At 40.8% G+C, this 14449-nt stretch overlaps 2 protein-coding genes across 8 annotated transcripts in view; one reads left to right on the top strand and one right to left on the bottom strand.

Moving 5' to 3' along the window:
• Positions 1-351: 351 nt before the first annotated feature.
• On the bottom strand, positions 352-9834 carry BFAR (bifunctional apoptosis regulator). 5 transcript variants are annotated; one of them, XM_021538001.4, is made up of 8 exons: positions 9423-9834; positions 5617-5947; positions 4599-4797; positions 4203-4372; positions 3462-3606; positions 3035-3205; positions 2380-2582; positions 352-1523 (listed from the first exon to the last, which is right to left on the bottom strand). In XM_021538001.4, exons 2-8 carry the CDS (start codon positions 5880-5882, stop codon positions 1331-1333), a joined length of 1347 nt encoding a protein of 448 aa, XP_021393676.2. In that variant the 5' UTR covers positions 5883-5947; positions 9423-9834; the 3' UTR covers positions 352-1330. The 5 variants fall into 5 exon arrangements, with proteins under 5 accessions (XP_021393676.2, XP_085448520.1, XP_021393677.2 ...); XM_085592394.1 differs by lacking the exon at positions 9423-9834 and adding an exon at positions 8912-9416; XM_021538002.4 differs by lacking the exon at positions 9423-9834 and adding an exon at positions 7077-7236.
• Positions 9835-9896: 62 nt separating this feature from the next.
• The window catches only part of PARN (poly(A)-specific ribonuclease), a 45704-nt gene continuing 41151 nt past the window's right edge, over positions 9897-14449 (top strand). Inside the window, exons 1-9 of one of the 3 annotated variants that reach the window (XM_085592392.1) lie at positions 9897-9946; positions 10216-10293; positions 11136-11215; positions 11561-11628; positions 11723-11804; positions 12468-12528; positions 13150-13315; positions 13528-13593; positions 14346-14384. In XM_085592392.1, the coding sequence (XP_085448518.1) occupies positions 11567-11628; positions 11723-11804; positions 12468-12528; positions 13150-13315; positions 13528-13593; positions 14346-14384 (476 nt within the window). In that variant the 5' untranslated portion in view covers positions 9897-9946; positions 10216-10293; positions 11136-11215; positions 11561-11566. Of the gene's footprint in view, positions 9960-10215; positions 10294-11135; positions 11216-11560; positions 11629-11722; positions 11805-12467; positions 12529-13149; positions 13316-13527; positions 13594-14345; positions 14385-14449 lie in introns of all 3 variants that reach the window. The other 2 variants (XM_077786849.2, XM_021537998.3) reach the window with 2 other exon arrangements.

The raw sequence follows: 14449 nt of genomic DNA, 5'->3' as shown, positions 1-14449 counted from the left end.
GGTACCAACTGGCTTTCTCACAAGTGTTTGGTCCTGCACAGCAAGAGTTTATGAAGCTCAGAAGTATATAAACCTCATCAGGATGTAAAGCTGGTTTTAGCTAGGATCACTTCACAGATATTTTTAACTCTTTGAGAAGAGAAATCAGTACCCTGAACTGATGAATAATACACTTTTTTCTACCTGCAGATTTTAACAGTTATAGAGCCAGGAGTGTTTTATGTCTACTTTCACCCACGTCAACTTACTCAAAAGATGCAGGGCTGAAGAGCAGATTTGCACAAGTCAAAGCTAATGACATGTACTTCAATATTTAAAAAAAAAAATCAAAACCCAAATTACCTATAGGAATAGTGAAGATTTCAGGAGACATCTTTAATCATGAAAAATATTCAGGCAAATTTAGTTCACATTACTGACACAAATGAAATCAAGAAAACAACAAACCAATGCAGACTGCAAGGGGACAAAGTTCTTGAAAAAATCTTACCTTTTCAGTAAGAATCATACAATTCAGTCAAAGGAACATACATTAACAAATGTCAATATTCCAGTCAATATTTGCTCAGACACAGATACATATATTATATTGCCATAAGTAATTACAGTGTCAGGTCACTTTTCCAAAATAATCCTCTTTAAAAGATATTTAAAAATTTACAAATTAGCAAAAGAATTCAAGAAGAGAGAATGAAAGGAGCTATTGATGAAGTCTAACTGAGCTGAATAAAAAATTTCCATGGTAATTATCACATTTAACAAGACACAAGAAAATTCAAGTAGTCTTTGCCTTCCACTGCACGAATTTTCGAACAAATTCTACTGTGAGACTGTGTATAGGGCAGTCACAATGCTACATGTAAAGAAGACTGAAATAAATGAAGTTCTTTCAACATCAAGCCTATCCAGGAAGGGCATTCCTTTGGCAAACTGAAGTTGAGGAAGACACAGATGGTATGAAATGTTAAGTTTAAAAAGAAAAAGAAAGAAATCACTGTAGCAGTGCAGAAGACACTGACTTTAAGGCAGGCTTGAAAATACACAGAATGCTCAAGACAGCATAAAGAAACTTTTCTGGTACAGATTGGGTGAGATGACTGTATGAGTTTTACATGGCTATAGAGGAATGTGCTTTTTTTTTCCCAACAGAAAATTCCTTTTTCCTTCATCCTCCAATTTGGAATCAGCTGGTTTAAGGATAACTTACCTTAAAGCTTTTTCATATGTTTAAATTAACATAATCCACCATTTTCACTGCCACATACATAAAGAAGAAAAGCAAAGTTTATCCAAAATGTCCATTTTTAGAAGCTAAACAGTTCAATGCCTATCACTGCACTTGTGTCTCCAGACGCCTTATCTCCGTAACTACAAGATCAATGTTTATAACTGGGTTAAAATACAAGGCCCAGTAAAACAAACAATTGCAGACAAACTGAGGAATAAAAGGCCAAAAAATGGCAACAAAAAGTCCCTGGGTTGAGACTTTCCAGAAATGTCTCCACATTCTCTGAGGAATAGTCCTGTGAAAAAGGAAATGAAAAGGCTTAGAGGAACTTTATGGTTTGTTTTTACCCAGCTCTAAGAAAACCTAATAGGTACTACAGCTTTGAATTACTTAGCCCTTACTCAGGTACCTGTAAAAAACACCATTTTGCTCTCCAGGAAAAACTTTCCTAAACCCAGTAGTAGCAGATTTAAAGAAGCACTCTTTAGTGCACCCAGACCCCGAAGCCCAGCAGGTTCCAGTGTCACATCACAGCTCTGCCTCAGGCTGTCCCATGCTCCCTGTGCTGATGTGGGCTCATTCTGCCTTCTACCGGCTGGCAAAGGGAAAACCCAGTATACACCAAAACAATTTCTCCCATACCATTTCCAAAGATCACACCAACTATCAATGTTAATGGGCTTGAATTAAGACTGAGGTAGGAACAGAAAACAGAAATTCTGATAAATTATCAGAACTAGTATCAGTATAACTGAGCTTATTTATGATTCTGAGGACTCATCCCATAATAACTATACTGTATCATGACTAAATTCTGATGTATTTGTTCTCAGCTGATAGCTAATACCAGGCACCGTAAGAGACAGTTATCAAGGTAAGGTTTGGTATCTCCCAGTGGTTAAGAACATGCTTGTCGCTGTTTCCACATTTGCAACATCTGATAAGTAAAACCACCTCTAAGAAACCAGTAGAAGCATGCACAGAAGGTATTCAAAAGCAAGCATGTGAGAATGCAGATTCATATGTTATTATTAACCTCAGAGTTTGGGTTAGACACTCATTTCAATGAGTAACCGTAAAATTGTAAGGCTGTTACTTTCTGTTTAAAATGCTCTGTACTTCCTACCCTCTTCCACAAGCTTAAGACTTACTTCAATTCTCTTCTTGACCACAGCCTCCAAAAGGAGAATAATTCCAGAACAGAGAGCAACATGGCATTTACAATTATAAATCTTGATGTCCAGTAATGTACATCTAGCCAATCCCAAGCAAATTCAGCTATCAACTGGTATGGCAAAAATAAATACTTTACAGTGAATTCTCTCCATTGCCTCCAAGAAGGATCTTTAAGGTCCTGTAAATTAGGATAAAGAGACTGTTAATCAATTTTGTATTAAACTTACTTAATACTGGCTTATTTCCACTAGTCTTTCGTTGAAAAGTTGGGGCTTTTATACACTGAAAGCAGTAATTTATCTTTATTATACTTGCTAGTAGGTCATACTGTAATGCAGTAATTTATATTAAGATTAGAACATCACTTTCTGTAGTCATGTGAACTTCAGAAGAATCACTTTCACACATTTAAAGTCTTAAAAGCCTAAAATCAATCTTATTAAAGGTAATGGCTGCAATACTAGTGATTGCATACTATAAAATCGAAGAGCCACTTACTCTGTAGGTCTGTTGTTTTTAAAGTCAGAGTGTAAAGAGATGAAATTATGAATTATTACATTATGTGTTTTTATCCTGCTAGTCTTAAAATGCTTATAGCCAAAGCAAGTAGCATATGTTTTGAATACGTACAAGCAGTTTTGTGACAGTATCTTCATACTTGTCTTCTTGCATAGGACAAATTGTGTGGATGAAAGGTAGGAAAGCTTCTGCATAATCAAACAAATATAGGTATAACATACTGAGTCTTGGAGAACTCTTCAATGCATACAGAAGAAAGAGTGATTTTCCTGGGTTTACGGCCTAAAAGGTATCAAATTATTAAGTCTCAATCAGTAAAAAAGTAAAATGAAAGGGACATGCCAGTTCTTAGATTTTCTGACAATCATTTTTCAAAGGGTTGTTTTTCAAATACAACACGTCATTACACTGAGCAATTTTTACACAGGTAATTCCACTACTTTAACACCCCTCCTGGTTTTAAGAGAATCTTATTTTAAATGTATTACTTTAAAAAGAATTAATATACATGACGTGACACACTTAATATAAAATTTACCTTATATTCCCAAAGGTTCTGTGGTGGTTTAACACCTAAAGTTTTCACACATTCCAGTTCTGCCATAATAGCTCTCCTATGGTTACTGTTCTCTACACTGTAGGGTTCTTTGGTGAAATCCTCTTCAGTCAGTGTTAGGAGCAGTCTACAAAAACAGAAGAATTAAGAAGGTAAACAGTGCCTATTCACCAAAAAAGATCACTAACAAATACACAACGGCATACTGAAACAAGGTAGCATCTTTTGGGTTAAAGAATCAGAGAACACTTTGGGCTGGCAAACTTTGGGACTTGAAAAGATCATCATTACATTACATATCAAGTGTTCTACACCAACTGCATCTCAAAGCCTGGGTTTTAAATTTCCTTCTTTTCCAGTTTCCTCTTGCCTGCTTTCAGCATGGCTCTTGGATGGAATACATATGCATATAGCACATGCTTATTTCCACAAGAAAGGAAAGGTGCAAGGGGTGGATAATACATCAGTAGAATTCTACTCTTGGTATAATTTCAGTCTGCATTGTCAGCATTTTAAGAAGTCCTGTTCAGGTAGCTTGCTAAGTATCTACTACCAAAAGTTTTCAACAGCAATTGTAAAAACTTCTGAAATTTACTCTGATACATCAACAGACTATTCCCACAATCCATGTAACACAGTATGGTCATTTCACAATAAGCCACCCCTAATGACTGTCAGTAGTCCAATCACATAACAGTTGTCCTTGACCATCAGGCCTCTCACCTTCCATTTACTTTCTCCAATAAAAATCTTTCTTTGTAATGGGAAGCCCACGGGCCCAGCTGCTCCAGCCACAGTATCACTTCCTCAGCAGTCCACTTGGCGACAGGCTTGTGGACAAGAAGATCATCTTCAAATTCTCTGCTGCTCCAGTGATAGCCAAGTAGAACTACCTACAGGTAGGTTATAAGGATACTTTACTTGCAAAGCAAATACATGAATGATATAAATAAACACACAGTAAGAGGCTTGACACAGAGTCTTCCATTTCATGGAAGTCTAGAACATTCAGGTTTTAAGACAATGTGCTGACAATGTTTCTTCTGTGCACATACATTTAAGAATATTTCATTGCATGCTTAAGGAAGCAAATAGGGAAAACAACCAGATGAAACTTACTGCTACACAAGTTAAAGCTGTCAGAACACCTGAGAAAAACCCTCCTCGAGGATTAATTCTTCCTGTGTTTGAAATGGTAGGTGTCTGGTCATTCCCATGCTTTTGGAAAGTTGCTAAGCTGCGTGCTACATCACTGTTCTGTTTAATATCTTCTTTTCTTTGTTCAATGGCTTCAGAAAACAGTTTTTCAATAACATCCCTAATAGGAAAAATATTTGTCATTATACTGCAACCATTGAGGCTTAATATTCAGAAAAAGGAGTAATTTTTGGATTTTTGTTTTCCAGCCTTTACTAAAGACTATCATCTTTGAAAACAATAAAAAAAATAGTTATTAAAGCTTAGTAAACTTAGAATTTTATCACTGCCAAACAACATTTTCCTTAACTTCTAAAGCTAAAATACCACATAACTCCCAAGTTATTTCTTATGCAAAATTAGAATTCTGTGTGCCATTGGCAAGCCTCAATTATTAAAAAATGCTAAACAAAAGATACCATAAAAACCTACCATCAATCCTAACATTTATTTATTTAAACGTTATTAACCCCAGATAAAATATTAACAAAACAACCTGCAAGAAATTCAAAATAGCAAGTAGATGTTTTTAGCTTTGTTCTGCAGTATGATCACAATTTTTCCAATAAATAATTCCTATTACAGAAATTACTAAACAATTATCCAAGATCAATCTTAGAATTATTATAAACAACTAGCTATATTAGAAGACTGAGGATCCTGCCTCTCCATCTCCCAAAAAAATGTAGAAGGGGGAGAAAGCCCTCCCCCTAAACAAAACTCTTCCCTCAAAACAAAACCAACCAACCCACCCTTAATTCCATGTGCTTGAACAGTCCATGACAAGTGCACAAGCTGAAAGTCTTTGGGATTTAAATTTCTTTGTGACAGTTCAGATTACCAAATACCTAAGAATATCTGCAGCAAACTCAAGAAACCAGAAACTAATTTCTGTGGTTTCATTTATGTAAAAAAGACATTCACAAAATAGTTCACTCACCTGAGGAGGATGTTGACTTTGGGGAATCCTTCCCATTTTTCTCTGCATTCAGGGCATTCATTCTTCTTGGACGACACCCACCACAAGGCCAAGCAGTGCCTACAGAAGCTGTGCCCACAGTTCAGGGTGGTGGGATTGATCAGAATGTCATAGCAGCAGTGGCAGAGGAACTCACTGACTGATATCTGCCGACCCAGGCCGGGAGTAGCACACGCTTCAACTTTTGCCCTCACTGTTTCCCCTGGTAAAGTCTCACCTTCTTCCATTTTCCTTTATGCCTTAAACAAACCGAATGCTCTCATAGATCTTCAAACCAGATAAGGCACTACTTCTGCAAAGCAACATGAAAACAGCTATTTTGGAAGTTTAGAATTGTAAGCAATGTGATTTATCATTGCACTGCTTTTGACACGGATGGTTTTAAATTTTTGAAGTAACTCAGCCCTCCCCATAAAGAAACATGATCAACTTTTTCAACAATATATTCATTGCCAACTACAATCAAAACCAGATTCTAGATGTAAACAGCTAGCCTCAATCTCCCTATGCTTTCTTCTCCCATGTCATAAAATACATGAAAGTGAAACAAAATAATTCATTATGATTCACATGACTTCTGACAGTAGCTTTAATCAAGGTTTTAGTAAAAGAAACCAGTCAAAGAAAATATCATTAAAAAGTATCATCAGAGGATACAAAAATAAAACACCAGTATAACATAATGATCTAATTTACTTAATCCCTCTTCTTTCCAACCATGTGGAATAAAACATTACTAACAGAGGTCAATGCTAGACATTGCTGGGGAATGTTAAAAAAAATAAAAGTTTGATCCACCAAGCCACGTGCTTCAGAATCATAAGGGATTGATCTGCACACCTTCTCAGCATAGGTCTAAACTCCACATTAACTTTACCTGTAGCTACTTTGTTAGTATTACAGAAAACACACAGGTAAGAGTTTAAAATGGTTCCAAGCTTACAAAAAATATATTTGTTTGATGTTCCTACTCCATTCTCTTAAACAGCAGTACATAGTTTATTGAGAAAAACACTGATCCAGATCATTCACTCATGATATACTAGAAGATACCAAGAACTAGAAAATTTTCTCCTCATACACTACCAAACCAAAATACGATTACACTATCCACCTTGTGGCTCCTGCTTACTACTAACTTACCAACTTTCCATTCAGATCAAGCACGAAGAGGTAAGCAAACAAGCAGATAAAGAACAGAGATTATGAAAAAAAGCACAAGTTCAAAAACAGAAACCGATAGTGAAATTAGAATCCTTAGACTTTGAAACCTCTATTCCCATGGCAAAGCACAGGCTGTTTGCTTTCTAAACCCTGAAACAGCAGTTGTAAGAGGAAAAATAAAGCCAAGATTTTGCACCTAAAAACATTATTCTAGTTTTCCTGAAAGACAGAAGCATGAGGATTTCTGTGGAAAATACCGGAAAAATATTTCACCGCTCAGTCAGCACCAAGAGCGAGCCAGCAGCAGAATGATTCCTAGCTCCCGTCCTGTCTCTTCCCAGCCGCAGCCTCCTGCGGCACAGCACGGCCGGCGCGGCCCGCGGCGCTGCCCGCCCGGCCGGCCCCGCGGCGCCCCCCGCCCGGCCGGCCCCGGCCGCTGCCCGCCCGGCCGGCCCCGCGGCGCCCCCCGCCCGGCCGGCCCCGCGGCGCCCCCCGCCCGGCCGGCCCCGCGGCGACCCCCGCCCGGCCGGCCCCGGCCGCTGCCCGCCCGGCCGGCCCCGCGGCGCCCCCCGCCCGGCCGGCCCCGGCCGCTCCCCGCCCGGCCGGCCCCGGCCGCTCCCCGCCCGGCCGGCCCCGCGGCGCTCCCCGCCCGGCCGGCCCCGCGGCGCTCCCCGCCCGGCCGGCCCCGCGGCGCCCCCCGCCCGGCCGGCCCCGCGGCGCCCCCCGCCCGCCCGGCCGGCCCCGGCCGCTGCCCGCAGCTGGCGCGGCCCGGCTGCACCCCGCGCCAGGAGGGGCCGCCCCGCCGCTTCCGCCCCGCCGCTCCTCCCTCGCACCGCGCTGGCCTCTGCTTCAGCCGCTTCAAATCACCGCTGCGCTCCCATTTCTGGGAATATACACTTCTATATTCGTGAGAACGGAGGCACGTCTGTTTACTGTACACTACGCAGCGAGGTAGCCTTCCTTCGCAGAAACTATTCAAGGTTGATTTTACAGTAAAGATTCGAGGTATAATTAGAAGTAAGATTTTCAGGTGCTAGTTTGATTGCAGTGCTAATGCATCCTGCACAGAGGCTATTCTTACCACATAAGAGTCCACCTCTCCACACATGCACAACTCCTTCTATCAGTCTCTGTTCCCTTACTGGAATTCTTTCTGACCAGTCCAAAAGTATCTGATTCACTCTCTACAACACCCTGACAGGAGGTTGTAGCCAGGTGGGGACGGACCTCTTCTCCCAGGGAACAAGTGACAAGACTTAAGCTTTACTCTGCACCAGGGCAGGTTTAGGTTGGGATTAGGAAAGGGTGCTCAGACATTGCAATGGGCTGCACAGGGAGGTGGTGGAATCACCGTGTCCCTGGAGGAGTTTATGGACTGGACACAGCACTGAGTGCCATGGTCAAAATGATATGGTGGTGTTTGGTCACAGATGGGACTCAATGATCTCAGAGGTTTTTTCCAACCTAATTGATATTGTGAATTTTTAAAGTATACCTCTATGATGTATTTTTTTAACTGTTCAACACAGTAACATTTTCTTTTAAGATTTTGTTTCAGTCTTATACAAACTACAAGTCCACTTCAAATGACATTTAAATTATCCCAGCCTATTACAAGAAAGAAATAAGTCTCTCATCGTTTTTTCTCTCATATTATCCATTTTTTCCCAGAGAACCAATCAGCAGATCTTTAAACTACTCTAGCCTGAAAGAATTCAACCTCTTCTAGATCTGAGGAAGTGCATCCTAGATCTACCTTGATACGCAAGGTGAAAATGCAGCCCAGAATACTTGTTCGAGATTATAATTTTTTACTACTTTTTTGTGCCTTTTCACTTAGTTTCAGATTCAACGTTCAGTAAAGTAAAACAGCATACAACTGTTTGATAGTCTGTGCAGCAGACTTGAATGATGTGAAAACATGGCCTTTCTGTTCCAGTTTATAAAACTTTTGACATATAAAAAGCCATGGAATTCCAAACTAACTGCTTGTATTGCTCTCTCCCACTTTTTAGGTGCATCTTCTGCTTACATAACAATACATCCATGATGAAGTAAAAAAATGTCTCATCTGTAAGACATATTACAGTACCTGTTTGACTTGCAGTTTATTTTGTGGGTGAGGGAAGCAAAGAGTTCCTAGATTTGTCAGCTACTTGTGGGAAAATGTCAGGCTTCTAAAACAGCCATCAACCACTTTAAAGTGCAATGAACACTTTAACTGTAAGGTGCAGAAATGCATCTTAAAAAACTGAGGAGTACATGAAAATTTTAGGCTATAGCCAATTTAAAAATAAAAACATCTCTGCCATTTTAAGTAACATCTTACTGGGAGCCATTTAATCATACTAGATGATTTGCTGGGAATGCCTGTTGAATAAATTGCTTATACTGAAAAGGCAAAGCTTAATATTGAAGAATCTTTAAAAGCTCTCTCCACTACATCCCGCATAATTATTTATCTTTTTCTGTATGCAGAAATTACGCCCAACGATTTGTGGAGAATTTTTCATCAGTTTTCATTCTGCTGGAATTTTGAAAAAGATGCTTTATGAGCCGTGTGAATTCCAGCCCTGCAGCAGAAACGCTGAACTGCACCGCACCTTCTCTCCGGGGCAGCTCTGCCTCGCACGGCGCTGCCGCGGGCCCCTCCGCCTGCGCGCTGCTCTTCCACCGCGGCTGTCACAATGTCCCTCGTAACGGGAAGACGCTCCTTCTGTACTGCGGCACCACCTCCACTTCCCCTAGAATTATCATCACTAAGGCATGGTCGCTAGCAGTTCTCCACCATCCTCCTGGTGTCTCCTAGGAAGAGTCCCATGCCTTCTTCCTTGCTGCTGCCAGTTGCGTCTTTCTGGCTTTCAGGGCGAGGCCCACATCGATGACACTTCACCACACCCCAGAGAACCGCGGCTGGCCGTGACCTCCATCCCCGCGGCCCGCTCGGAGCACACGGCAGGCTGCGGAAGGCGCCGAGCCCGCGGCGGACACGGCGGCGCGGCCGTGCGGGCTCCGCCCCGGCAGGAAATGGCGGCGGCGCGGGGCGGCCCCGGAAGCGCTCGGCGGCGGCGGCGGGCGGTGCCGGGCGGGCCGGGCCGAGCTCGGCGGGCGGGGGCGCGGGATGGAGGTGATCAGGAGCAGTGAGTGACCACCCGGCCCTGCGTCCTGAGCTCTGCGCCGCTGGCGCTCAGCTGTCTCGGTGTCCCGGCGTCCCTGCCCTGGGCTGGCGGCCGCTCCGGCCTCAGCCTCTCCTTCATGGCGAAGGGGTCCCCATTCCCCCGCTCACCCGTGAGGCGCGGCCCCGAGGCTGAGCGGGCGGCGGGCAGGCCCTGCCCGCCCGAGGGGCGCCGGGCTGCCGTTCGTACTCTCAGGTGTGTTTTAACCCTTTACCCGCAGACTTTAAGGATAACCTAAATAAAGTGTATGAAGCCATTGAAGAGTCGGACTTCCTGGCCATCGACGGAGAGTTTTCAGGTACAGTTGCACCTCTTTGGTCATTGTGAGCTGTTGACAGTCTCTGACGGGGGGTGGTTTGACCTCGGTGTCCGAATTCGCTCCTGTGATGTATCTCAGAGTTGGCTTGAAAAAGCTAAAGCTGAGGCTACCACAGAGTGATTAAACCACTTGTTACATGTGTGATAGCAAGGCTTTGGTCATACATACATACCATGCTTACACTGCTTGTGCTCCCGCAGCAATCTTTCAACATGACAACTGATAGTTGTTGCAGCTCAAGGTAAAAAATACCAGAAGGTCTAATGTGTGCCATGAGAGGAATGGATTGGGATAAGTGAGGGAGATCCTGCGAGTGTTTGGACAGGGAAAGGCAGCGCTCAGAACGTGTGTGCTTGTGAAGCCCTGAGGGTATGTGCAGCAGAGAGAAGCTTTAGCAGGTACTTCGCTTTTGGGATGCACAGTTCAGTTCACTGATGAGACTAGCTTTTGTTACATGGCGTGTTTGTGGAAGTACAGTTGTTGCATATTGCTTAAGGTGACTAAGTTATTCAATAAATCTCTGGGCAATACTCTTCCCATTTTTAGTTTGCCTTTGTTCCTGTATTGTGTTATGAAGCCCATTTACATTAGGGTACTGATAGGTATTAGCCTGCTACTGTCCTGTTGAATGGGAGCCAGAATGACCGAGCTTTTGCAGAACAGCTTTACTTCTAGAACATCACGATTAAAATGAGTGGCTTATTGCAGTAGTATTTTTCTCAAAAATACTACTTCAAGTGAAAGCATTTTTCTCAAATTGCCAGGTGTTGCATTTCTTTGCTGTGGTTAATTTTGAAAATCTTACCAATCTACTTTTTCAGGGATCAGTGATGGGCCTTCAGTTAGTGCATTAACAAATGGCTTTGACACTCCAGAAGAAAGGTATCAGAAACTTAAAAAGGTAAAGTGTTTAAAATGAACTGCAGCTGCTTTTGGTGCAGCATTTCGTTTGTGTGGCCAACAGGAGGAAAGAAAGATGGAACTTCCCTCAGTTCTTGTCTCTTTGTGGAATGGAAATGCATATTGAAGTCATCTTGGGCCAATAGTAAGATGATTAAATGGGGATGAAAACTAGCAGAACAACTCTGGTATGTTAACCTTAAAATTACCAGCAAAATGAACATTAGTTAAGAAGATTCATTTTACTTAATTTTGAAATGGAGAGAAATCGTATGTGGATGCAACCTGGTAATTTTTAAATGTGTGCATGTTTTATTCTCATGCAAAATTTTCCTTTCCTTTCCAGCATTCCATGGATTTTTTGCTCTTTCAGTTTGGCCTTTGCACTTTTAAATATGATGAGACAGAAGAAAAGTATGTTATTCTCTTATTTCTTGTTTTCTTAATTGAGGATTTTCTGAAGTAATACTGATAAGCTGTATTGACATGTAACTCATCTTTTCTACAGGTATATAATGAAGTCATTTAATTTCTATATTTTTCCAAAACCCTTTAACAGAAATTCACCAGATGTCAAGTTTGTCTGTCAGGTTAGTAGAAAAACAGTTTAATTTTATTTGATTAAGGTATACCTGAAACAAACTTTAGCGTAAAAGGTAGAAAAATGTCAGTTTCTGGGCTGTTTTTTTTTTTTTTCCCCCTTATAAAATAAATAAGCATCAGTTAAGAACAATCCCAAAAGTGGGAGCTTTAAGGGAATATCCTTGACTTCAGTTTTTAAATCTTGTTATGCATTATATTGTGTGATTTCTGGAATTTGAGATAATGTTCCAAACTTGGAAAGGTGATTCTATTTTTTCCCCCTTTCTCATTGAACTTCCAGTTCAATTGCTTTTTTAATCCTTTATTCTCATTTGCTTATCTTGCTTTCACTACTTCCTAGGCTATTGCCAACATTTTTCTGGTCTCAGATTTGTTCTTCTGAACCACATTTTACTTTCTTTAGTTTTTTCTCTCCATATAGCTTGTTCTTTCATCTTTATCCCTTACCATATTCATGGTTCTTCTATTTATGGAAGTTGAAAATGAATAAGAAAAGTAGCATAGCCTGAACGCTCAGTGCCTTCTTTAGTGACACAAACTTGGTTGTTCTTGGTTTTGGATTTTGTATAATTGCTTAAAAAGCGTGACAATAACTTAACTGATGCCACAGCTACTTTTGCCAATTGTAAAGCCTTTTTCTCTTGTTGCAGAGTTCAAGTATAGATTTTTTAGCAAACCAAGGATTTGATTTTAATAAAGTTTTTCGCAATGGTGAGTTATTTTGGTTTGTTTTCAATTTCTTTTAATGTCTGCAAAATCTATGATGACAGCTTTCAAGGCTGCCATCCATGATACTGTCTTAACACTTAATGAAGTTCTTGAATTATTCTTATCCAGTCTGCTGTAACTGTAACTGTGCTGATGATAACTCCCTTTCCAAAAATTCATTGCATAGTTCAGCAGAACAGAATTCCCAGTAACATGAGAGCTTGGTTGTTTTTTTTTTTGTATGGAGGCAAAGCGTGAATAGAGGGTAATGAGGTGTGGAGCTGTGTAAACTTCGGTAGGAATGGCTAGGAAAGGGATCCCAGTGCCCTGTGACTGGGGCTGCTGCAGTCTGTCATGCTGCTCTGTGCTGATGCATAGAGCAAGGAGAGCAGTGCTCAGGGCTTTTGTGGTTGTGACCTGCAGCTCTGCAGTGCTGGAGCTCATACCTTGTGCAGGGGAGGCTCTGCTGGGAGGCTGGACAGACACACACACACATCTGCAGCAGATCATTGAAAGGGAAGGGTTTGCTTTCAGCCTGCAGGGGTGTAATAGAGGCAAATGCTTGAATCCCAATGCATCCCTAATTATTCTGTAATTATGATGAGCTTTTACTTTTTTTGTTAGGAATTCCGTATTTAAATCAGGAAGAGGAGAGACAGCTAAGGGAACAGTATGATGAAAAACGTTCTCAAGCCAATGGTGCAGGATCTCTGTCATACATTTCTCCTAATTCCACAAAGTGCCCTGTAACAATTCCTGAAGATCAGAAAAAATTTGTAGAGAAAGTAGTGTAAGTAACACTGTTGAATATCCTCTGATGTTGCTAAAACTAAAATGTGAACAGTAGTGATATCTTCACATGTTGAAACCATTTATATTAGCTCACTGTTTGTAAAATGCTGCTCTTTTTGTTATGGAGCATATTCTTGTCTTTTGGAGAAAGCTATAAACTTCCAAAAAATAAAGTAGCAGATATAGAAGCAACTAATCTGTTTCTTCCAGGGAACAGATAGAAGACTTACTAAAGAATGAAGAAAGTGAAAGTTTGGAACTGGAGCCATGTACAGGGTCAGTTTCTGAAACTGCATTTCTTCTAAATTTTTTTTTAGTTTGGTCATGTAGAAATAGGAGAGTGACAGGGAAGAATATGTTTACTTGGGTTAACTAGCAAAATCTACATTTGACTCATTTTTGAACATTGAGAAAACATGGTGAGGTATACGGGTGTTGTAATTTATTTAAGCTGTAATATCTTCAGTGTAGTGGCAAAATATTTAAGTATAACCAAGAAATATCTTGTATGTGTGAGTTGCCTCTTGTTACTGCTGAAGTGATCCAGAAATCTTGGAGATGCACTTTATAAAGAAACTTTTTGACTCTATTGTGGTATTGGTTGTTCACAGTTGGCAGTGTGTGACTGTTTTTAGTAGGTTAGTTTCCCAAAAATCTATTTAGCTTTGGAATAATATTTGGAGAATATGATTGTTTTAAAATTTTTTAAAAATTAATTTGGAAATAGCAGAACATGGTGAAGCTGGGGATAAGGTACCATCACTGTATCTAAATTGAGTGATCATGAATACTCTCTGATGAGAAGGTACGTGGGTGACTTTGAAACATGGTGTAAATGACTTTACAGTTTGGCAGCTGAACATGGGAATGCAGTAAATCTCTTCCTAGCCTTCAGTTCTGCTAGCAGTGACTCTTGCTTTAAAAAATATTTCTACAAATGAACACTTAGAGTCTACTTAAACTGGAAATCATTCCTAGGAGACACTCTGGAAAGGATTATTAATAACATGATTGTCTTTTGGTTTTAGATTTCAAAGGAAATTAATTTATCAGACCTTGAGCTGGAAGTAAGTTACTGGTAATACTGCCTTACTGTATATTTTTAGTACTTTTGATAAGAAATCTTGGTAAG

This window comes from Lonchura striata, chromosome 14 (genome assembly GCF_050655825.1).
Source record: "Lonchura striata isolate lonStrDom1 chromosome 14, ASM5065582v1, whole genome shotgun sequence".
Lineage (NCBI taxonomy): Eukaryota > Metazoa > Chordata > Aves > Passeriformes > Estrildidae > Lonchura > Lonchura striata.
This window is presented reverse-complemented; position numbering and strand designations above follow the sequence as displayed.